The sequence below is a fragment of the Anolis carolinensis genome, chromosome 5 (assembly GCF_035594765.1).
Source record: "Anolis carolinensis isolate JA03-04 chromosome 5, rAnoCar3.1.pri, whole genome shotgun sequence".
Lineage (NCBI taxonomy): Eukaryota > Metazoa > Chordata > Lepidosauria > Squamata > Dactyloidae > Anolis > Anolis carolinensis.
In genome coordinates this window covers 198,677,346-198,701,137 of record NC_085845.1, presented here as the reverse complement: position 1 = coordinate 198,701,137, position 23,792 = coordinate 198,677,346, and the positions used below count along the sequence as shown (strand labels likewise).

The 23,792-nt window shown below is 42.5% G+C and overlaps 1 protein-coding gene across 1 annotated transcript in view; it reads left to right on the top strand.

The window, feature by feature from the left end:
- plxna4 (plexin A4) overlaps positions 1 to 23,792 on the top strand; it is a 612,214-nt gene that overhangs the window by 454,499 nt on the left and 133,923 nt on the right. Inside the window, exons 6-9 of the mRNA XM_003220748.4 lie at positions 623 to 746; positions 6,752 to 6,905; positions 11,366 to 11,465; positions 11,897 to 12,011. Coding sequence (XP_003220796.1) covers positions 623 to 746; positions 6,752 to 6,905; positions 11,366 to 11,465; positions 11,897 to 12,011 — 493 coding nt within the window. The remainder of the gene's footprint in view (positions 1 to 622; positions 747 to 6,751; positions 6,906 to 11,365; positions 11,466 to 11,896; positions 12,012 to 23,792) is intronic.

The following is a 23,792-nucleotide window of genomic DNA, read 5'->3' as shown; positions in this document are numbered from 1 at the left end:
TCCAATGAGAATGTTGTCTAAATTTGTGTCCGTACCATCAACCAGAAAGCCTTCAGAGGCATGCTTGTTGTTTGCTCCTCAACTTTAAGTGCCTCTCCACTTGCAGGTTTTCTCAAACTCAAAGCTTTTCCTAAAAACCTCCTCCTTTTGGCCTCACAAGCCAAAAAACTCCCATCCAGAACTCTCTGGACACGATCGTCTACAATAGTACCATTCCCAAAGAATGTGGCCTTGCAGTCTGGATGATGAGGTTTGTAGTCCACTAGATCAAGAAGGCTCCAGGTTGGAGATATCTGACATTAGAGCTGAAGGGTGAATCTACACTTATAACTATGAAATCATGGGAGTTGCAGTTTGGTGAGGCACTAATTCTATTTGGCAACTAAAGCTTTATAAAACGACAACTCCCATGATTCCATAGTATTGAGCCATAGCAGTTAAAGTGCTGTCAAACTGCAGCAATTCTACAGTTTAGATGCCATTTTTATCTCTTTCAGTTTTGATCTAACAAAGGTTGAATGGGGGAAAAACTCATCTCTCTCTCTGTTTGATTGCTCGTAGCACTGACTTTTGAAACCTGTCTTTATGTTTCTGGTTTTACCCATTTTATTCCTTTTTTCAGGTGTACAAGGAAGGAACAGTGTGAACGGTCCAGTGAACCCCGGAGGTTTGCCTCTGAGATGAAGCAGTGCGTCCGCCTCACTGTGCACCCCAACAACATCTCCGTCTCCCAGTACAGTGTGATGGTAAGGGTTGCAACCTTCTTCTTTTTTAACCCCTTGATTTCTTCCTCTGCCACACACCACCTCTTTCTGCCTCCCCCTTCGTCTACCAGTAAACCCGCGTCATCTGTAACCTTAACCAAAGCATCCAACTTGTTATGGATGTATATCATTCACTTGATGGTACAATGATATGATATACTAACAGCCCAGTCTTGTTCAGAGTTAGAAATACATGACCATTTCTCAAACCCGTGGGTGACGGTGGGACTATATGATGGCTCTCTATAATTCCTTTGGAGTTTTTTTTTTTTGGCAAAGACAGCTCTCTGTTAGGGATTCCTCTTCTTCAGAAGAGGAAGGGGAGGAGGAAAGTGTTCATGAATCTGAGGGTGAGTTGGAATCGGAGGAGGAGACTTTACAAGTACCCTCATTCCAGGAGAGGCGAAAGTAAACAGAGCAGAGACGTCAGAAATGCAGCTGAGTAATTAGGAACTGCCCTAGCAGCTGTGTGGGGACTCAGAGCTATAAAGCAGAAGCAGATGCAGCCAGCTCTTGTTGGTAACAAACTGACTCTAATGCCTTCACTTCACTCTCCTTGTGCCTGCTTCAAGTCTGCATCTGGATTTATTGCTGTTTCTTTGTCTGAAGTAAGACTACTGTTTGATTTGGGAGTTTACCAAGAAACTGTATTTGCCCTATGACTTCCTTGTTTCTTTTTGCATTATTCCATTGAATGTGGTATACTTTATGTTTGCTGAAGTAAAGCAGTTTTTATTTACTGTTCTTGAAGGACAAAACTGGACATTCTCCTACAGAGAATTGTAGGGTTACACCATAGAATTAATGCAGTTTGATACCACTTTAACTGCAATGAGATAGAATCCTTGGAGTTGTGTGAACAGTCTTTAGCCTTCTCTGCCAAGGAGTGCTTCCCAGTATTACAAATGCCAGTATTTCATTTCATTGAGCCATGGCAATTAAGTTGTGTCAAAGTGTATTAACTATGCAGTGTAGATGTGCTCATAGAGACTCATGGTGGCAGAGTGGCTTCATGGTTTGAGTGTTTGATTATGACTGTAAAGACCAGGATTCGAATTCCTACTAAACCATGGAATCTCACTAGTGATCCCAGGCCGGGAGGGAGGATGGCTGGGCACATGCTAGGTGGAACAGGCCCAGGAGGAGGAAGGCCCAGGAGAAGATTGGGCAGCACAGGGTCCCGGTCATCCTCAGGTTGTCCTCCCAGCATGGCATAAGGACGTGTCTGCTCATCACATCCTTATGGCAGGAGGAAGGCTGGACACACAGCAACTGCCCCAATCCTCCTGCCCCGATCCTTAGGCTGTTCTCTTGGCATTATGCTGGGAGGGGGGAGGATGAGACATGTGGTGGCTGAGAGTGCTCCAGAGGGCTCTCAGTCACTGTGTGCCATCCTCAAGCTGTCCTCCCAGCATAAGGACAGGGCCACTTGCACCGTCTTTATGCTGAGAGGAGGATGAGACATGCGGCGGCTAAGGATGCTCCAGAGGGCTCTCAGCTGCTGCATGCCTCCCCCTCCCCCCCGTCTTTTTGCCATAAGAGGACAGGGAAAATGAGGAGGGCCTGAGGAAAGCACCCAGAGGGCCGCATCTGGCCCCGGGGCCATAGTTTGTCCATGCCTGCATTATAGGAATCTCAGAGTCTTCTGGGACAACTCTGTGTGTGGCGCAGGCTGGTTAGTAGCGAGCTGCAATAAATCACTCTGACCAAGAGGTTATGAGTTTGAGGCCAGCCCATGGCGGAATGAGCAACTGACCATTAATATAAAATAAATAGCTCCTGCTCATTGCTGACCTAAGCAACCCGAAAGATAGTTGAATCTATCAAGTAGGAAATTTACGTACCACTTATATGTGGGGAGGCTAATTTAACTAATTTACGACACCCTAAAAACATCATCCAACAAGCATTTGAAATGAGGAGGCTGCCATCGCAGTGGATGATAAAGCAGCTGCTCCCCCTGTGGCCGGAATTGAGCATACCCTCAGGAAGCTGGAGAAGTTTAAATTGCCTCTATGTCTGTCTCTGTTCTATGTGTATATGGCATTGAATGTTTGCCAATTATGTGTATATTGTGATCCGCCCTGAATCCCCTTTGGGGTCAGAAGGGCAGAATATAAACACTGTAAATAAATTTATTTCCTTCTGAATAACAAGAAAGGAAACAGATACTTTCAAGATGTGTAACTATGGCAATAGCCAAGTACTATAGGGTTGGGGAACACATTCCTCTTTCTTTTTGTAACATTCTGAGCCATTCAATCCAAAAGTGATGCTCTCTAGATTTCTACATCTGTGTTTTGCAAAACATCCTAATCGATTCTAATTCTTCCTTCCTCTTCATGCTCCCTTCAGTTACTTGTCTAGTGATAAAACGCTCAGGATCAAAAGTTCCTTCCCTGGCGGTCACAAGCTATTTACGTGACATTCCCCAGCTCTCCATCTCTCTTCTGAAGGGCAGTTCCTCCCCTCCAATTTTCCCTGGCCTTCTTCCATTCAGCGCTGCTCTTCCTCCCAGCCTCCTCCCAGGCAACCTGTAAAGGCAACCTCAGTGGAAGGTGCTTTTGTTCGAGGCTTAAACTCTTCTCCCTTGCAAAGTTTTTCTATGGTTCCCCTACTGAGGAAGAAAGTGAACCTCAGATGCCTGTTTTGCCTGTGAATGAATGGGGTTTTTTTAGGTTTGCTACTCATGGGGGCATCTCCACCCCAAAACCTCCAAGAGTGTATTATGTCAGTGGGCCATTCAAGATGAATGACTTCTTTGTAAGGCAGCAGAGGAGAGTACAGATGGAAGAGCCCAAACAATCTCATTTTTTTTTTCAGTAGCTGTTCCTTCGAGGAGCATGCATACAATGTTTAAAAATATTGCCAAACGGCATCTTGGAAAGTCTCCCCTCTGATTATGGACAGAGAAACTGGAGCATCCATGATCCATGACTTCATTTCTTTACATTGGGGATGGGCAACTAATAAATAAATAAATAAATAAATAAATAAATAAAAACTTTATTTATATACTGCTATATCTCCCAGAAGGGACTCAGGGCGGTTTACAACAGTGATACACAGCATACAATACATAATACATACAAAACATAACAATATAAAAACAGATTATTACACAAAATAAAATGTTACACTAAAAATAGCAATCAGTGATAATCACAACAGGTTCCAATCAGGGGGCAAGGGTCCATCTTGGTTGGCTAGGTTGAATTGCACTGAATATCCTTGCTGCTTGCAAGCCTAGCCGCTTTCTACCTTGCAGAATCCTTGGTTGGCCAGTTTGAATAGCAATTAAAAGTTTTGGTGTGGCAAATATGAATGCTGCAATTAGGCACCTTGATTAGCATTTAATGGCCTTGCAGCTTCAAAGCCTGACTGCTTCTTGCCTATGTTAGGAAGTGTTAGCTGGCCCTGATTGTTTCCTTTGTGGAATTCCCAATTTCCCTGTTTTCAGAGTGTTGCTTTTTATTTACTAAGGCCCCCTCTACACTGCCATATAATCCAGATTATCAGTGCAGATAATCCACATTATTTGCTTTGAACTGGATTATATGAGTCTACACTGCCATGTAATACAGTTCAAAACCGATAATCTGGATTTTGTATGGCAGTGTAGAAGGGGTTTAAGAGTGTGTCTGTACTTTAGGATAAATGCAGTTTGATTCCACTTTAACTGCTATGACTCAATGCTATGGAAACCTCTGAGTTTGGTGAGGCACCAGCACTTTTTGCAGGAAAAGGCTAAAGGCTTTTTAAATGTACCGTTCCCACGATTTCATAGCATTGAGCCATAACAGTTAAAATAGGGCCAAACAGATTCATTCTATAGAGGAGATGCATCCTAAGAAGGAGATTAGAAGTGAGGTCATTTTGCTTCTAGACACTATTTTCGCTGATTCTCGGCCCCCTTTTTATTTGGGGAATAGGAGGCGGGACTCTGAGGGTGAGAGGTGCCATTTTAGGTTGATTTTGAATATATATGGCTGACATTTGGTTGGAAAATCACTTGGAAATGGGTGTGAATTTTTTTTTTTTTTCGTGTCAGGAGCAACCGGAGTTGCTTCTGGAGTGAGAGAATTGGCCGTCTGCAAGGACGTTGCCCAGGGGACGCCCAGATGTTTTGGTGTGAAAATGATTCCTATAGCAATATTTGGGGAGGGGGGTATGTAAGGTTCTGCAGGACTTGAGGGGCTACGGTTTGTGGTTGTAAGAGCCACCCTGATTTAAGTGGAGGAGAAGAATTTCAACTACAATTTACTATTTTCTTCTGGGAGTGGAAGTCTAAAAAATGAATTGTTCCTTAGTCTGACATTCTGGTACTAACATATTAGTACATAGATTGTGCCATGTATGCACAATGCAACCAATTGATTCTCCCAACAGTTGCATACAACATTATTGAGAGGTACTGTGTGTTATGAATTTCCTTTTAATTGTGGCAGGACAAGATGTTCTTTCTGTTCTGCTCCATAACACAATAACAACCACCGCCATTGTGTAGGCAGTTGATTGTCATTTCACATCCTCCATGATTGTTTGGCATTGTTTGCATATTGGATGGGTGGTTCAAGTGGCAGCCATAACACAAGAGAACAATTGCGAATATTCAGGGAAAGTTCTTTACAGCCAACCCTCTATATTTAAGGGTTTTAACTTGATTTGATTAGTTGTGCATTTGATCAATAAATACATTTTATTAATATAGTAGAGTCTCACTTATCCAAGCTAAACGGGACAGCAGAAGCTTGGATAAGTGAATATCTTGGATAATAAGGAGGAATTAAGGAAAAGCCTATTAAACATCAAATTAGGTTATGATTTTACAAATTAAGCACCAAAACATCATGTTTTACAACAAATTTGACAGAAAAAGTAGTTCAGTACGTAGTAATGTTATGTTGTAATTACTGTATTTACGAATTTAGCACCAAAATATCATGATGTATTGAAAACACTGACTACAAAAATGGCTTGGATAATCCAGAAGCTTGGATAAGCGAGGCTTGGATAAGTGAGACTCTATTGTAGTTGATTAACACAGAATCTCTAGGTTCTCCAGTACTATTCTACAGTCATTTCCAGTAAAGTTGTATTGGAGCACCTAGAGATCCCTTGAGAGAGAAAAGTTCACCTGGAGGCTGGTGGTAAGAACCATTCTGGAAGCTAACCCAGAATTTGATTCTCTGGATCAGCCCTGAGATAAATTGTCCATACAGAAACACTCTTGAGTCTCTTCTACATTTTCAGACACTGCTGGTGCCAAGCATAGATGTAGCATATCACAGGTTGGTTGGAAAATTGTAACCTACGCGTGTAATGCCAAAGACTTGTGGGACCTGATCCACTTATGGAAAACTTGCCATGAACCAATTGCTGCTGGAAGGAGCAGAATCTTTGCTTTTAAATTGATCTTCATTCATGCTTCTGTGTGAATGTAAACATGTCTGTCCTGACCCCCGTCCATAACTAGACTCCTCTGTACGCAGGGCCTTGTTGGTGACAAAGAGCTCCCTCTGCTGGGAATACTAGGAGAGGAGGCCTAGAGAGAGAGAGAGAGAGAGAGAGAGTTAGACTGGAGCGTTACAGTTTCTCTGTAGTCCACAGAGTGCCTCTTGTGAGTAACTAGTTGCCTTCCTCAGAAATGTGCTTGTGCTGGTGAGCCTTGAAGTCTTCACCGTGTCCTCCAAAGATTGCCCACTGTGCATGAGTACTGCAGAGCACACCACCACACCTTGCCCTCCGCCCCAGGTGAACCCTCCCCAGCACGGTGCAGCAACAGGGGGAGTCCCCCCCCCGCACCCCCACGCGCCACTTCGGGTTTGCATCCTCATCCCAGTCCCTCCACCCCCTGTTGCTGCTTTCTGTCGAAGGAAGTCTCTGCCCAACAAGAGGCATTTTGTACAACTCCTCCAGTTTAATTCTCCCCGGTCTTGTCATACTTCTTTCAACACTGCTTCTACTTCTTCTCTTTTCTCCTCCAGTTGGTTTTGGAGACATACAACGTGCCTGAGTTGTCGGATGGGGTCAACTGCACTTTCGGGGACTTGTCGGAAATGGATGGCGTGGTGATGGGGAATCAGATTAAGTGCCAGTCGCCGGCCGCCAAGGAGGTGCCAAAGATCATCACAGAGAATGGTGAGTGCCAGCACTGTGCATGGGCAAAGGGCTTGCTGATGCCTTATAAGCCGTGCTAAGGTCTAAATATCATAGATAAAAAGGTAGGTAAAGGTTTTCCCCTGACATTAAGTCCAGTCGTGACCGACTCTGGGGGTTAGTGCTCATCTCCATTTCTAAGTCGAAGAGCCGGCGTTGTCCGTAGTCACCTCCAAGGTCATGTGGCCATAGGCATGACTGCATGGAGCGCCATTAAATATCATATAGGCACCAAATTCTGTTTGATCTTGGAAGCCAAGCCACTTATGGTTTTCATGAAGCCCCTTTGTATGAGTCCCAAAACCTCTTCCGAGACTGCATATGTAATTCTTCATCCAGTGGCCTAGGGGATAAAAGCCTCGTGACTTTTGGGTTGGGTTGCTGACCTGAAAGCTGCCAGGTTCTAATCCCACCCGGGGAGAGCGCGGATGAGCTCCCTCTTTCAGCTCCAGCTCCATGCGGGGACATGAGAGAAGCCTCCCACAAGGATGGTAAAACATCAAAACATCCGGGCGTCCCCTGGGCAACGTTCTTGCAGACGGCCAGTTCTCTCACTCCAGAAGCGACTCCGGTTGCTCCTGGCACACAAAAAAAATTAATTTTATTCTTGATGGAGGCAATGAGTAATTTGAGAAGTTTTCTTTCTACTATGAGAAAGCCTTTGAAAACCACAATTTTCAAGGCCAATTCGCTCTTCAGGACTCATTTTGCACACTACTCTCACATATGTGTTTTGCACAGAAAAATAGATTTTCTGTGCAGAAAAATGCATTTGCTGCTTCCTATGCAGAAATATTTTTTTTCTAAAAAAAACAGCAACTATGTTTTATGTTTAAAACTACCAGAGATGATTCCTTCCCCTAAAATGAGTCCTGAAATTTTCCTTGATACTCAAAAAAAAAAAATTCAACCATTTTTCCCATTCCTGTTGAAGACTCCTGAAGCTCCTGGTTCCCCCAAAATAAATTGAGATCCTGATTTGGAGACAACCTTTTGCTCCAAATGGTGCAAACACATCAAAGCTATGCCAACACTGGGAAGTTTTCCCTAGCTGCCTCTAGAGGTTCTGAATACCTTTGAAAGCTCTTTGAAATTGCTGAAAAAAATGACACAACGTGACAGCCAGAAGTGATGCCATATCACTCCTGGTGATTCCAATCCTAGCAGTGCTGGCCCATTAGGAGACACAGGACCAAAACATGACCCATCCTCCCCTATGCAATTACTCACTTCCGATTTAGATCCTTATCTACAAAGCCTTACTGCTATGGGTCTGGGGCCAAGAATGATCCTTAACAAAGGCGAGAAATTGTTCCTGGCCAAACTTGGGAGACTTTGATAAAGTAGAGGAGAACTTTCATAGGTGTGTCGAGTCTGTGCCAAAGATCTCCTCTTCTTATCCACCTTTGAAGCTCAAGAGGAAAACAGTCATATGCAATTTCCCCTCATCTCTTCAGCCTTCACGTCTCCAGCAAGGGGGTGGCCGCCATTAAATGGGAAGCAGTTAACTGAGCTGTCAGAGTCATCAGGGACTGATGGGCAGACAAGGATCCCGTTGAATGGAGACATGTACACTGGGATGTGTCTGCGTACATACAGTGGCAGCGATGACTTGTTGTCAACTTCCCTTTAGCATGATTGATTAATGACTCTCTCAGGTGAGGAAGAAGATAATAGAGGTGGAGGAGGGCAACGGGGTCAAAGTTTTACATTAAACATGGGCACCTTCCCTTATGAAAGCTTTGCAATTATTGTCAGCAACCAGCATCCAGGCTGTTGAGTTGGGAAGGGGAGACACGGGGAATCTCTGATGGTATAGGCTGGTGGAACTAAAACAGAGGGGAGCCTTAAGGAATAGATGGAGATATTTGTTTTGTTTCTATCACTTCTGCATTTTAAAGCCAACTTTGCTATTTCTCCTATTTCTGCTTGCACATCTGTACACATTATCCTGTTCATCTTGCTATGTGTGAAAAATATGTGTATCCTCTCCCTATTTGAAAAATAGGAAATAACATTAATTTTTTATTCTGATTAGGTGCCCCCCCCCCAATATGCAGGTTTCTGCAACAAATAAAGACATGTCAGTTTAACCAGGCATGGATTATTTTCTCCAAAATTAATTAATTGGGTTTTTTAGACATTATTATTTTTATATTTCATTTCATCTGTTTTATTACAAACTGCTATGAGGACTTTTAAAGTGAAATATCTTGTGTTGCATATATAAATAATGGCAGACTCCTTTAGGTGTTATAAATTAGGGCCCTTCCACACAACCATATAACCCAGAATCTCAAGGCAGATAATCCACAATATCTGCTTTTAACCGAGTTATCTGAGTCCACACTGCCATATAACCCAATTCAAAGCCGATAATGTGGGATTTTATACAGCTGTGTGGAAGAGGTCTTAGAGTTGGAAGAGACCGCAAGGGTCAACCAGTCCAACTAAAACATTCCTGAAAGATATTCATTCAACCTTTGTTTAAAGACTTCCAAAGATGTGAGTCCAACACTCTCAAAGGCAATTTATTCACATGTGAGACCACCCTTATATGGTTAAAAAGAGAAAACATTTAGGTGGAATCTCTTTTCTTACAACATTGATCAGTTGGTTTATGTTCTAGCTTCTGAAGTATGAGAAAAAATACATTCACTTCATCTTTTACATGACATCCCAGTAGGTATTTAAAGATAGCTGTCATGCCACCTTTCTGTCTTCTCTTCTCTAAGCTAAACATATACAGTTCTCTAAGTCATTCCTCATAAGGCTTGGTTTCCAGTCTTTTGACAATTTTGGTCACTGTTCTCTAGATAAGTTTCAGCATGTAGTACCCAAAACTGGACATAATTTTCCAAATGAGATCTGACCAAAGTAGAATCGTCGTCGTCTCACTCATTCAGTCGTTTTCGACTCTTCGTGTCCTCATGGACCAGTAGAATAGAGTTGCACTAATTCTTCCCTTGATTTGGAGACTATATTCCTGTTAAAGCAGCCCACAATTACATTCATTTTTTGTTGACTCTTGTTTGCACTCTACTAAGACTACTAGAACCTTTGCACTTGTGCTCTGTTTTCAAACCAGGTGTTAACCATCCTATATTTCTGCATTTCAATTTCACCTTGGTAAGCTGCCCTATACATGTAGCTGAACAGTCAGATCTGTGGTATCCACTGAAATTTGAGACATGTGCATCCATGGAGACCAACATCTATGGATTCACATGTCTCCTTTTATACAATGCCATAGTAAAATGATGTTCCTTTGTGGCATTATTATGGTTAGGTTTTTGGATTTTTTAAAAAAGCATTTCCTGGCCACAGATAGATAAATCAATGGATGCAGAATCTGTGGATATGGTGAACTTACTATACTCTTTTGGCCACTATGCAGTTGGTGTTTTCAGTTCATGGTGAAGGTCTATGAGTATAACCATTTCAAAGTTGCCCACCAGAGTAGATCTGTTGCATCAGTTGGATCAACCATGGATTCAATGGATCTCTTCTAGTTGGAATTAATGCAGAGGTTTTCAACCATAAAGTTGTTCATTCTGGAATAGTGTGGATCTATTTATTAGTGCATTCAGTGTCTCACTTGACTGATCAATGTGTCAGAAATTTACAATTATATAAGGGGACAAGAAGCAGATGTGTGTGCACATACAATGGGTTGCTGCACTGGTATTCAGCACCAAGATGGTGTAACACAACAATTGCATAACTGCATGAGTGTAGAGTTGAACTCTACCAAAATGATGGATGATCTTGACACAGCTGTTCCTTCTCATATACTTTCTTTCCCAACTTACACACTTTTCTATACAAGTAATCCTAATGTATTCATGTACCTATGCTGTTTCTCTTATGAATTAAATTAAAGCTTTCTTTTTCAAAAATCAGATTACTGCTCTGCAGACTGGCAAGAAATGTAAAAGTAGGAGAATATTTCAATTCCATGTGGTGTCGAAGGCTTTCATGGCCGGGATCACAGGGTTGTTGTATGTCTTTCGGGCTGTGTGGCCATGTTCCAGAAGTATACTTCTGGAACATGGCCACACAGCCCGAAAGACATACAACAACCCTATTTCAATTCCAGTTTCTGTATTATTTTGAGAAATGTTCATCAGTTGTATGGAATAACAATTCAAACAGCTCCCCACCACCACCACCGCCAAATTGCATGTTGTTGGACATGATTGTGAACTTTCTCCTTTTTTTTGAGAAATTGAAGTAGATCTTGTTTGTGGGCTCCTATAATGTGTTTTCACTCATAGATATAAAAAAATCAAACTTGTTGTGTGGGATTTCAGGAGTTTTTGTACTTTTCAATCATTTTTCACATTTTAATGAAAATTTCACTAAGGTATCTTATGCATTAAAATAATCAGGTAACCTTGCAAGAACGGATGACCTGACCCATTTTTTTCCTTTTCTCCCAGGGGATCATCACATTGTCCAGCTTCAGCTGAAATCCAAGGAGACTGGCATGACTTTCGCTAGCACCAGTTTCGTATTCTACAACTGCAGTGTCCACAATTCGTAAGTTCACTTTCACCAACTACAAGGCTAACAAGTGTACCCAAGACTACAATTTTTATCATCCCTAACTTGGCTAAGATGATCATGACTTATTATGAGAACTAGAAATCAACAAAATTTGGAAGACCAGAGCTTTGTGTCATGTACAAAATTATTAGAAATATTATGTATAAAATTAAACATTAGATTTTTATACCTATTTTAGATACTTATATACCTGGAGTCACTTGAAGATTTCTCAGTCTGAAGGGGATCACGAGTGGAAAGGTTTAAGAAGCCTTGCTCTAAACAATTCCCCAGTTCTGTTAGGGGTATCATATAAGGACAGCACATAAGTACACATCCATTAGCAAATAAATACATAAATGCTTGGAAATTTCCCACAGTTTCATATCTAGCTCTTTCCTCTCTTAATTCTCTTATTTTCTCAGGTGCCTATCCTGCGTGGAAAGTCCATACCGGTGTCACTGGTGCAAATACCGGCATGTTTGCACTCACGACCCCCGGAATTGCCATTTTCTGGAAGGACGGGTCAAGCTTCCAGAGGTAGGAAGATTCAAAACCAGAAACCTTAGGAGAGGCTTTTAAGAGCTCACATTTCTAAGAGGCGAAAGTCATGAAATAGGATGAGGAGACAAAGGAAAAGGAGAGATAACCAAGATTAGTTCCCCCCAAAAAATATATGCAATATGTAGGACTCTGGGTGAAGGAGGTACATTTAATGGACTACTTCTCAGAGGGAAACTGAATCATTTTTTAAAAATAAAAATGCATTATGAACAAATATTTGTTTGAAAATGTGGATACTACCTGTTAGTATCACCATATTTGTGCCATTATGCAAGATTTGTATACTCAGAAGGAGAGCAGAACTTTAACTAATGTCTATACCTGTATGTAAGTTGACCTCACAAAAAGGTTAAGGAGAGACTTGAGGGCCAAAATTATGGATTTTGATAGGATCCATGGATAAGTTGATGGTCATTCTACAGAGGGGAACACAGCATAGCTTCCTCAGAGGGACACTATATGAGTTTCAATTCACTTTGTTGTTGTTGTTGTTGTTGTTGTTGTTGTTGTTGTTGTTGTTGTTGTTGTTTCCTCAGATTGCTTTCTACTATTGGTGACACTAAGTTAAACCTATCATTGGTTTTTCTCAACAAGGTTTGTTCACAGGGGTTTGCCATTGCCTTCCGCTAAGGCTAAAAGAGTGTGACTTTCCCAAAGTTGTTCCAGAAGGCAACATTTTTGTTTCTGCTAAATAGTGCCTAAAGATGGAAGGCTGAATGTTTTGTTCAACATGAGATCAGATTACTTTGTTGTGGCTGATTGTCCTGATTTTTAATATCCCAATTTTCAGTTATTGCACATAGCCTAAACTTCAAACGGCCATGTTTCTATATTGTGAAAGGCTTCAGCTTTGCAATAAAGAAAGGAACTTTATGCTATTCAATCAAAACAGGTTGGCTGATATGGCGGATGATTTGTGATGGGAATGCTTCACCTTGACGTACAATTTCCCTTCCCAATCAGTTTTTGAAAACAGCCTGCTGGACTGGAATGAACTTAGTGATGGTGTTTCATAGAAGGAATTGTGGTTCTCTACGGCTATCTGACAAACAGATTTAAAAAGTTGAAGAAGCGGAATATTAACAACATACAGTGTGATATGGTAGTTTGGGAGTTTAACTAAGTGTATGGAGAACAGGATTTGAATCCCTGCTTAGCCATGAAAACCCCCTGAGGGACCCTGAGCAAGTCCTATACTCTCAGCCCCAGAGAACCCAGGACTAATTTGCCTTGAGATCACCATAAGTCAGAATGACTTCATGAGCAGTGGCAGTAACATGAAGCATTGCATTTCTTTGCATTGTATTTGAAATATGCCAATAAGCATAAACAATGGGTATAACTTTCCATACCATTTCTTGAGTGACAGTATGCAAAACTAACCTTTAAGAAATCCATAATCTCAATGGCCGGGCTTCCCTCTCTGAACCAGTGGATGGTGACTCCAAGTTGTAACCTTCTAGAGAAGGGGCCGGGCTGTGGTGCAGGCTGGTAAACAGCTGCTGCAATAAATCACTCTGATCATGAGGTCATGAGTTCGAGGCCAGCCCGTGGCGGGGTGAGCACTCATCAATTAAAAATAAAATATAGCACCTGCTCGTTGCTGACCTAGCAACCCGAAAGATAGTTGCATCTATCAAGTAGGAAATAAGGTACCACTTATAAAAAAGTGGGGAGGCAAGTTTAACTAATTTACAATGTTGGAATGAGGAATTGCCGTCACAGTGGATGATGAAGCAGCTGCTCCCCCCTGTGGCCAGAAAGCAAACATCCCCTCAGGAGAAGGTTAAATTGCCTCTGCGTCTGTCTGTCTGTTGTCTCTGTCTCGGTTCGATGTGTTTATGGGCATTGAATGTTTGCCCTATATGTACATAATGTGATCCGCCCTGAGTCCCCTTCGGCGTGAGAAGGGCAGAATATAAATATTGTAAATAAATAAATAAATAAATAAATAAGAAGACTCCATTGGACTCCGAGGCAGTATATTCACTGCTGAACAGCTCTTTCCCTCAGGAAGTTCTTCCTTATGTTTAGGTGAAACTTCTTACAATTTGAATCTTACAATTTGAATCAATTGCTCCATAGTGTCCTAGAAAACAAGCTTGCTTTCTCCTCAATGTGACATCTTTCAAAATGTTTAAACATGGCTCTCATGTCCCCTCTAAACTTTCATAATAATAATAATAATAATAATAATAATAATAATAATAATAATACTTTATTTATACCCCGCCACCATCTCCCCAATGGGGACTCGGGGCAGCTTACATGGGGCCATGCCCAAGACAATACAATATAACCATAACATAATACAATTAAATAATACATTACATAAAATAAACAGTACAACATAAGATCAAAACAGCAATATAACAAGAGCGGGCCGCATGAACACTACATTTAAAAACTAGATTAAAAATTAAAAACTCTGGGTGAGAAAGGGATCAGAATAAAAACCTCGAGGGACGGGACATCAGATAGTGAACCAGTCTAGAGGATTAATATTGGGGGGAGTAGCATAGAACATTTACTCTCCAAAAGCACACCGGAAGAGCCATGTTTTTAAATCTTTCTTATCTCCAAGCTAAACATCTCCAGCTCCCTAACCCATTCTCTTTGGTGAAGAAGAACAGCAGTTTCTTTATTCATGATTTTTCACATTCATGAGGGTTCTGTGTCTCTAACCCAAACATGGGCAAACTTGAGCCCTCCAGGTGTTTTGGACTTCAATTCCTGCCATTCCTAACAGCCTCAGGCCCCTTCCTTTTCACCCTCAGCCGCTTACGCGGTTGAGGGTGAAAAGGAAAAGGCCTGAGGCTGTTAGGAATGGCAGGAATTGAAGTCCAAAACACCTGGATGGCCAAAGTTTGCCCATGCCTGCTCAAGAACATACCTGGATGACTACGTGGAACTGCAGAGGATGCTAAGGCAATCAAACAGTTGACTGGGGATTCCAGAGCGGTGCCCACATACCTTTCTTTTTTAATAATAATTGTATTGACATTTTTTCCATAGTGAATAAAATATCTAAATACTATAGGGAAAGAGCAGTGGGGAGTTAAATGATGGGAGAAAAAGAGGGTGATGAAGATAGGTAAAAAGAGGGAAGAAAAATTCAAAAGAAGAGGGAAAAAGAGAAAAAGAAAAAACAGGGGAAGGGGGAAATTTTGGCTTCAATTCTTCATCTTTGTGTTGCTTTATTTTTCATCTTCCTTTAGTCAGTTTTGCTTAACCTGTTCCCTTTTCTTCTCTTCAGTTCCAGGACCAATCATTTGTTAAGTTCTTAGGTCTATTTGGATACAGTATCTCTTTCTTCTTTTCTTTCCATATACAGTAGAGTCTCACTTATCCAATGTTCTGGATTATCCAACGCATTTTTGTAGTCAATGTTTTCAAAACATTGTGATATTTTGGTGCTAAATTCATAAATACAGTATTTACTACATAGCATTACTGTGCATTGAACTACTTTTTCTGTCAAATTTGTTGTATAACATGATGTTCTGGTGCTTAATTTGTAAAATCATAACCTAATTTCATGTTTAATCCCTTATTATCCAACATATTCACTTATCCAACGTTCTGCCGGCCCGTTTATGTTGGATAAGTGAGACTCTACTGTATTCCTTGAAGAGTCGCCAATTGGTGGATATTATTGGTTTCCCAAAATGTCTTTTCATTAAGAATATTAAAGTATCCATATCCATAATGTCCATGGTGCCCAGATACCTTTCCATCAGTGCCACAAACTTGGAGGAACCATTGCATAAAGAGGTTTTGGAAACCTCCTTGCACAAGGTTGCAAAAAAGCCCATCTGCAAAGATGCAGCCTCAGCTGTACTCTAGATGTTGTGTTTACATTTCATTTCCATCCTTTGTTTGTCTTTCCACCACCCATGGACAAAATGGATGTACCTTAGAATCATAGAACAGTAGAGTTGGAAGAGACCTCATGGGCCATCCAGTCCAACCCCCTGCCAAGAAGCAGGAAATCGCATTCAAAGGACCCCCGACAGATGGCCATCCAGCCTCTGCTTAAAAGCCTCCAAAGAAGGAGCCTCCACCACAGCCCGGGGGAGAGAGTTCCACTGCCAAACAGCTCTCACAGTGAGGAAGTTCTTCCTGATGTTCAGGTGGAATCTCCTTTCCTGTAGTTTGAAGCCATCGTTCCGTGTCCTAGTCTGCAGGGCAGCAAAAAACAAGCTTGCTCCCTCCTCCCTAGGACTTCCCCTCACATATTTGTACATGGCTATCATGTCTCCTCTCAGCCTTCTCTTCTGCAGGCTAAATATGCCCAGTTCCTTAAGCCGCTCCTCATAGGGCTTGTTCTCCAGACCTTTGATCATTTTAGTTGCCCTCCTCTGGACACATTCCAGCTTGTCAACATCTCCCTTCAATTAAGGTGCCCAGAATTGGACACAGTATTCCAGGTGTGGTCTGACCAAGGCAGAATAGAGGGGGAGCATGACTTCCCTGGATCTAGACATTATACTCCTATTGATGCAGGCCAAAATCCTGTTGACTTTCTTAGCAGCTGCATCACATTGCTGGCTCATGTTTAACTTCTTGTCCACGAGGACTCCAAGGTCTTTTTCACGCGTACTGCTGTCGAGCCAGGCATCGTCCCCCTTTCTGTATCTTTGCATTCCATTTTTTCTGCCGAAATGAAGTATCTTGCATTTATCCCTGTTGAAGTTCATTTTGTTAGTTTTGGCCCATCTCTCTAGTCTGTCAAGATCGTTTTGAATTCTGCTCTTGTCTTCTGGAGTGTTAGCTATCCCTCCCAGTTTGGTGTCATCTGCAAACTTGATGATCGTGCCTTCTAACCCTTCATCTAAGTTGTTGAAAGAGAAATGCATTAAGTCATATGTCTCATTTGGCCCCAGTGGGATGGCAAAGGAGACACACTGGTTAAAATGCGTCTCTTGCCGCTTTGCCTCAAGATTGGTTCCTCCCTGCGGTTCCCAGGCCAGGCTTGCTGGCATACTCAGCTCACCACGGCTCGGCTGGTTCGAATTGATGGGATAAAGGATTAAGTCTCATGTGTTTCTTTTGCTGTGTGAGATGAACAGTATCTCATTCAGAGCCTTGAAAGGGATTTGGGCTTTGTGTAGGGAGGAATGGAGCCGGGTGGCGGAGGGATGGCGAAGGGGAGGTAGTGGTAACAGGCAGGAGGGAAGGCCGTAGGTAGAGAATGAAAAGCCTGGCACGTAAAAAGAGCAACTCCAGATAACCAATCTGTTAGGTCCCGGGCTTAAAAGGTATTTAATCATCTAATTACGTGGAAGGGGTTTTTCATCTTTCCACGCTTGACTGTTTTCAGGTGCCTCACCATCTTTTCCCCTCTTCAAAGCGGCATGAAAAGGAGGGTTTTTCATTTGCCGCCAAAAAAAGAGGAGGAAAGAAAAAGGGAAGAAAAGGAGGGGGGAAGGGGGAGAAGCCCATTTGTGCTCTACGAGTATCTTATGCCAGCTCATTCATGCTTTGGGCCACATAAAAGAACGACGGCTTCAGATATTAATTCATCACAAGATTTGGCAGCTCCCGCACACTGCCTTTCCCGGGAACAGCTGCTGCCTGTTGCCAGCCCTACAAGAGGCCCTTCAGGTTCAAATGCGCTGATTTCCTTTGTACCTTCCCTCCTCAAACATCCCGCTGGAGGACTTGAGATCCGCTGGCCCATTTGGGCTCAAGAAGCAGGTGCTTCTCATAGAAAGGAGGAACGGCAGGGAGGTAACAGGTGCAGGCTGGCCCAGAGCTTGCGAGAAGCCATTTTTCAGGACAATTTCCATAATTCCCCATCCAACATGGCTGTTGAGGGATCCTGGGAGTTTTGGTAAGGAAAGTGATATTTCCAAGCTGTGATGCAGTAAGAAAGGCGTGGGGGCCTGCAGACCAAAGAGGAAAGTGCCGCTGTCTCAAGGTGTATAACTGGAGATTTCATGGTTGTGTAGAAGAGGGATACAACAAATACAATAACAAATGCAGAATTATCCATGATGCAACTTTAAACTTCACAGTCCAAATTATAAACAGCAATACGAGACATAAGTCTTCATTAGTCGTCACTGAGATTCTTATTTTACCCTATATTTCCTTGATATCCAAGAAGACACTAGATTTCTACTCAAGCGTTTGAGGAGCAACATCTGAGGTCGATATGACGTGAATCAAGGTTCACATGAAGGTGTTAGTGGATTAATCTATATATATAAAAGGGTAATGAAATTTCAGCCTAGGACAAAACAACAAAACTACACATCCCAGAAACACTCAACTTGGCAGCACAACCCCTCATCCATGCCCCTATGTTCATACAACAAAAAGCTCCAGCTACTCCAGAAAACAGCCAGGCTTTGAGACTGCAAGGCTTTTCACTGCTATTCCATCTGGCCAACAAAGGATTCCCATAAGCCACAGCAACACGTGGCCGGGCAAAGCTAGTTTAACTATACATGCATTTTAAATTTTATAATTCATGGTTTTATACAGTCTAATTAGAGTTTTAATTGATGTGGTACTGTTTTATTGTTTATTAATATGTCATTGTTTTATTGAATGTATTTTGGGCAATGTAATTTGCTGACTGTTGTAAGCCATCCTGAGTCCCTCCAGGTGAGAAGGGCGGGGTAAAAATGATGTAAATAAATAAATAAATAAATAAATTTATGGAGGGAAGAAAGCTTTTTCTCCTTCACGTAACTCAGTCTATTAAGTCAGCACCTAACTGTGGTTCATACGCTAACTTACACTGTGTGACTTTACATAAAACATAATAAACTACCACCCTGTTAGATATTTACATCGTGCAAATGAAATTACCATCATGTAAACATGAATGGTGACACTGTGCAACATGTGTATTCCCAGGAAGGGAGCACAACCCTAGCTGTATTTCTGGGGTCATTCCAAAAATGTAAGAACATGGTTGTGCCATGGGACCCATAGCATAATGGAACCCATGGGGCACACACAACGAGGCCCAAAATGTGAGAGGCCTTGTTGTGCAAGGGAAACTCCCATTGTATAATAGGACACCATGCAAGATGCTCAGATATTCGTTATCGCAATTCACTAAGAGGACTTGCTATCATTTCAGGGATGTAGTTATGACCCCCTAAATTAGGAATTGTAGGCTCTAATGTGGGAGCTTGACTGGACTTCCCAATGCCTCCAGCCAAAGCAACTGCTCTTGGAAACAAAGAGGCAGTGGACAGTATAGAGTGGTATTATTAGTTATTTAGCTTCTGTTCTTCTTCTCTGCTGGTGTACTGCATATTGTAACTGCTAAAATAAAGTATAGACTGCATTGTAGTAAGTGGTCTGTGGTTTGCTTTCCTCCACACATAGAATAAACATAGTGTCCCTACTTCGTGGATTTTCATTTATTGCGGGTGGTCCTGGAACGTAACCCCTGTTGTGACTCAGCTAGAGCCTCAGAGTGACTCTGATGGGGATTATGGGATTCAGGCTCAAGATGATGAGCTTCAGGTTCACGATGGGTCTGATGGGAATTATGGGATTTAGGGTCAGAGTGTTCCTGCTGTGGAAGATGAGGAGCAGGGAGGCTTCCCCATGGCAGGGAAGGGTGTTGATGATTCTGAAGATGATACTGAAGCTAACCAAGTGCAAAGGGAGGACAGCTCCCAGTCTGATAGCAGGCAGACAGACACTAATGCTAACGAGCTGTCTGACCTTGACGAAACAGAATCTTTGGACCGAGCTGGCCATTTGCAATTCAGGATTCGCAGGAGTGCTAGAATAGCAAACAAGAGGGAGGTCAGAGGCCAAGGAAATTTATTCATGAAATGCAAAGGGTATTAAAAGAGTGTGCTGAGGGAGAAATCTTTGTCAAAGCAACTTTTCATTTGAGTCAAGCAGCCAGCTCTTGCTTTCTCAGATTATCATGCAGCCTTGGTGTATTCATGTTTTGGGACTTTTTCATGCATTTATGGAACCTTGTTTTATGCCTAACGTTTTCTTGGATTATTCTTTATAGCCTTTGTTTTGCAACAATATTTTGGAACTTTACTTTTGCTTTTTAAGAACTATTATTTTCCTATTTCCGAATAAACTACAAAAGACTTTATCCTGTGTGTAGCCTGGTGTATTTAGCAAGGTTAAGCTAACCTGAGGTGCAACAACCCCCGCAATAAGTGAGGGAACACTGTATTCAAAGTGAGATTGTTTAGCATCTAGAGCAGTGGTTCTCAATCTGTGTGCCCCAGGTGTTTTGATCTACAACTCCCAGAAATACCAGCCAGTTAACCAGCTGTTAGGATTTCTGCGAGTTGAAGGCCAAAACATTTGGGGACCAACAGGTTGAGAACCACTGATCTAGAGCAAGGGAAGTCATCATCCCATTCTATTCTGCTTTGGTCAGACCTCACCCGGAATGCTCTATCCAGTTCTGGGCATCCATGTTCAAGAAAGATATTGACAAGGTAGAAGGTGTCCAGAGGAAGGTGACAATGAATTCCTATAAGAAGCAGCTTAGGGACATGCTTAGCCCAAAGAAGAGGAGGTTAAAAGGGGACATAATATTTAAATGGGGCCCCTGGTGGCACAGTGTGTTAAAGCGCTGAGCTGCTGAACTTGCGGACCAAAAGGTGCTAGGTTCAAATCCCGGGAGTGGAATGAGCACCCGCTGTTAGCCCCAGCTCCTGCCAACCTAGCTGTTCAAAAACATGCAAATGTGAGTAGATTAATAGGTACCGCTCCGGCAGGAAGGTAACGGCGCTCCATGCAGTCATGCTGTCCACATGATCTTGGAGGTGTCTACTGACAACGCCGGCTCTTCGGCTTAGAAATGGAGATGAGCGCCAACCCCCAGAGTCGGTCATGACTGGACTTAACGTCAGGGGAAAACCTTTACCTTTACTAAAATTTCAATATTTGAAGGATATCATCGTGAAGATGGAGCAGGCATTTTTTCTGCTCTTCCAAAGACTAGGATGCAGAACAATAAATTCAATCTACAGGAAATGAGATTTCACCTAAATATTTGGAAGAATCTCCTGACAGAAAACATTGTTGTACAGTGGAACACGGTGCCTTGGAATGTGATGGGATCTCCATCTCTGGAGGTTTTTAAAACATAGCTGACTGGCAATTTATCAAGAGTTTCTGGATTGTGTCTCCCTGCCTAACAGAATACGGTTGGACTGGATGGCCCTTGGTGTCTCCTCCAGCCCCATGGTGCTATGACTCTAGGGCTTTTGTTCAGAGCCACCTCTCTCCAGCACTAAAAAATAAACAAGGGAAATAAAACGGGTTTTATGGAATATAATCCTTGACAGAGCCCTTAACTAGGATGGAGCGTCTCTCAGCCTCCAGTAGGCCAATACTCAATTATTCTGTTGTTATCTCCGGACGTTTATGCTTTCCATAAATCCCCCTGGCAGCCTGCTCTTCGTCAGTTACCTTTTAAGGTTATGGGCATTTTCCTTCTGTATTATTGCTTCTGCTGTGCCAATAAATATGTACGTCATCCATCAAGCTAATGGCGCCATAAACTTTTAGGAAATGCAGATAAAATATATGGAGCGTTAAAGGATTCTTTGACCGGCTGGAGTCTGGTTGGATTACACTTGGGAATGGTGTAACTTTGGAGGTGATGGTTGGTGTCTGTTTGTGTGTGGAAGGGGGAGGCAGGAGGTGGGAAGAGGAATAGTGAGGCTGGGGTGGGGGGCAACAAAATTTACACTCCATCCTTCATACTAAATCCATTCTGTGTATCGTTGACCTGGTCTAATAAGAGTTTTCGGGTTTCCCTCCTCCCGCCTGCCTTTCTGTGATGCAAAATGTAAATATAGTTTTATGACCACGGGAATTAGTACTCTAATAATGTAAACACCATATGAGTTGTAAATCAGCTGCCATGTGCAATGAGAGGCAGGCTTATTACTGCCGGTACTCTACTCCACTCCGTACATTAGTTTTTTTCCCCCTCTGGAAAATGAATCACAGCCTTTGCATATTTGAATATAAAAACTGCAACTTTGCATCAAGAAATTGGGGGTTAGCTATCTTCTCATTGAGTTATGCAATGTCACCTCAATGCAATGGAGAAGAGAAGGTTGAGAGGGCACAAGAGAGCCATGCTTGAATAACTGAAAGTGGCATGGTTTTCTCTTCTGCTGCAGAGACTAAGATACAATGGAACAATGGATTCAAGCTGAAGGAAAAGACATCCCACCTAAATGTAAAGAAAAAACTTCCTGGCAGTAGGAGCCATTCAACAGCGGAATATGAAGTTGCCTGGGAATATGGTGGAGCTTCCTTCTTTGGAGGTTTTGAAAAAGAAGCTCCACAACCATCTGTCAGAAGTGTTTTTGTTGTACGAGGGTTAAATGAAAAGTAATGCCTCCACCTTCGTAACTCCTCAACAGATGACAGTACTGGTATGCGGTAGGTACTGGCTTGTTCAGTAGACTCTCCTCTACAGTGACACCTTAAGAATTCAGTGACTGCACGTTGCTTAAGTCACATTGACTGACTGTCTGTGCAGGGTTCCATACTTTGCACTTTAACAACACAACCATTCAACACAACCATCTATGGCAGGCAACCTCTGAGGATGCCTGCCATAGATGTGGGTGAAACGTCAGGAGAGAATACTTCTGGAACATGGCTACATAGCCCGAAAGGCATACAACAACCCAACCATTCAATGTTAAGGCTTCCTGCCAAATGGAACTGTCGAGGAGAGTCTACTGAACAAGCCAGGACTTGCCACAGACCAGGTCTGCCATCTGTTGACGAGTTACGAAGGTGTGGAGGCATTACTTTTCATTCAACCCTCGTATATTCATGTCTGGCAATTGTGGTGCGACAGGAGGGCCCGGGGGGGGGGGGGGTCTCTTTGAGCTCTATTGTTCTGTGATTGCATCTCCTACCACCCAGAGACTTGAACTCAGGACATAAAAGGCGAGACCCCTTCACTTCCATTCTCTCTTTCGTCCTGAGAAATAGCCCATTTAAATTTCAATTAGAAAGTCCATTAGGTCAATCAGATAAAGTCATACATCCTGAGGTGGACTTTGCCTTTTTATGGCCTTCGCCTCTTCAATTATCTATAATGAACTTCCTCACATCGCCTCAAACCTTTTTATATGCTAACGAATATTTTATGGGGTCCGCTGGAATTGCTTCCCGTTAATGAATTGGAAACAAGTACGATCAGAAAGGTTAGGGTGCCGGCATGAAGAGTGGGGGGACCATGCCAGTCTTGCAAATACTAGCCAGCAAATATCACAGGAGGCCAAATCCCTTTGAATGGGACAATCTTTCAGTCCTGCTTTCCCCAGCACTTGACTCTTCGAACTCCAATGCATTTCTGTCCAAAGATGCATCGACACTGTAGGACGAATGCAGTTTGATAACACTTTAAGTGCTTTGGTTCATTGCTATGGAATCATGGGAGTGACAGTTTTACAAGGTGTTTGGTCCTCTCTACCAAAAGGGATTTGTTCCTGACCAAATTACAAATCCCAGGATTTCGTAGCATTGAGTCATACCAGTTAAAGTGTTATCAATGTGCATTAATTCTATAGATGTATGGTGACTAACTGAGTTCCCCCCCCCTCTCTCTCTCTCTCTCTCTCTCTCTCTCTCTCTCTCTCTCTCTCGGCCCTTCCGCACAGCCATATAACCCAGACTATCAAGACAGATGATCTACAGAATCTGTTTTGAATGGGTTATCTGAGTCCACACTGCCATATAATCCAGTTCAAAGCAGACAAGGGATGCCCCCCT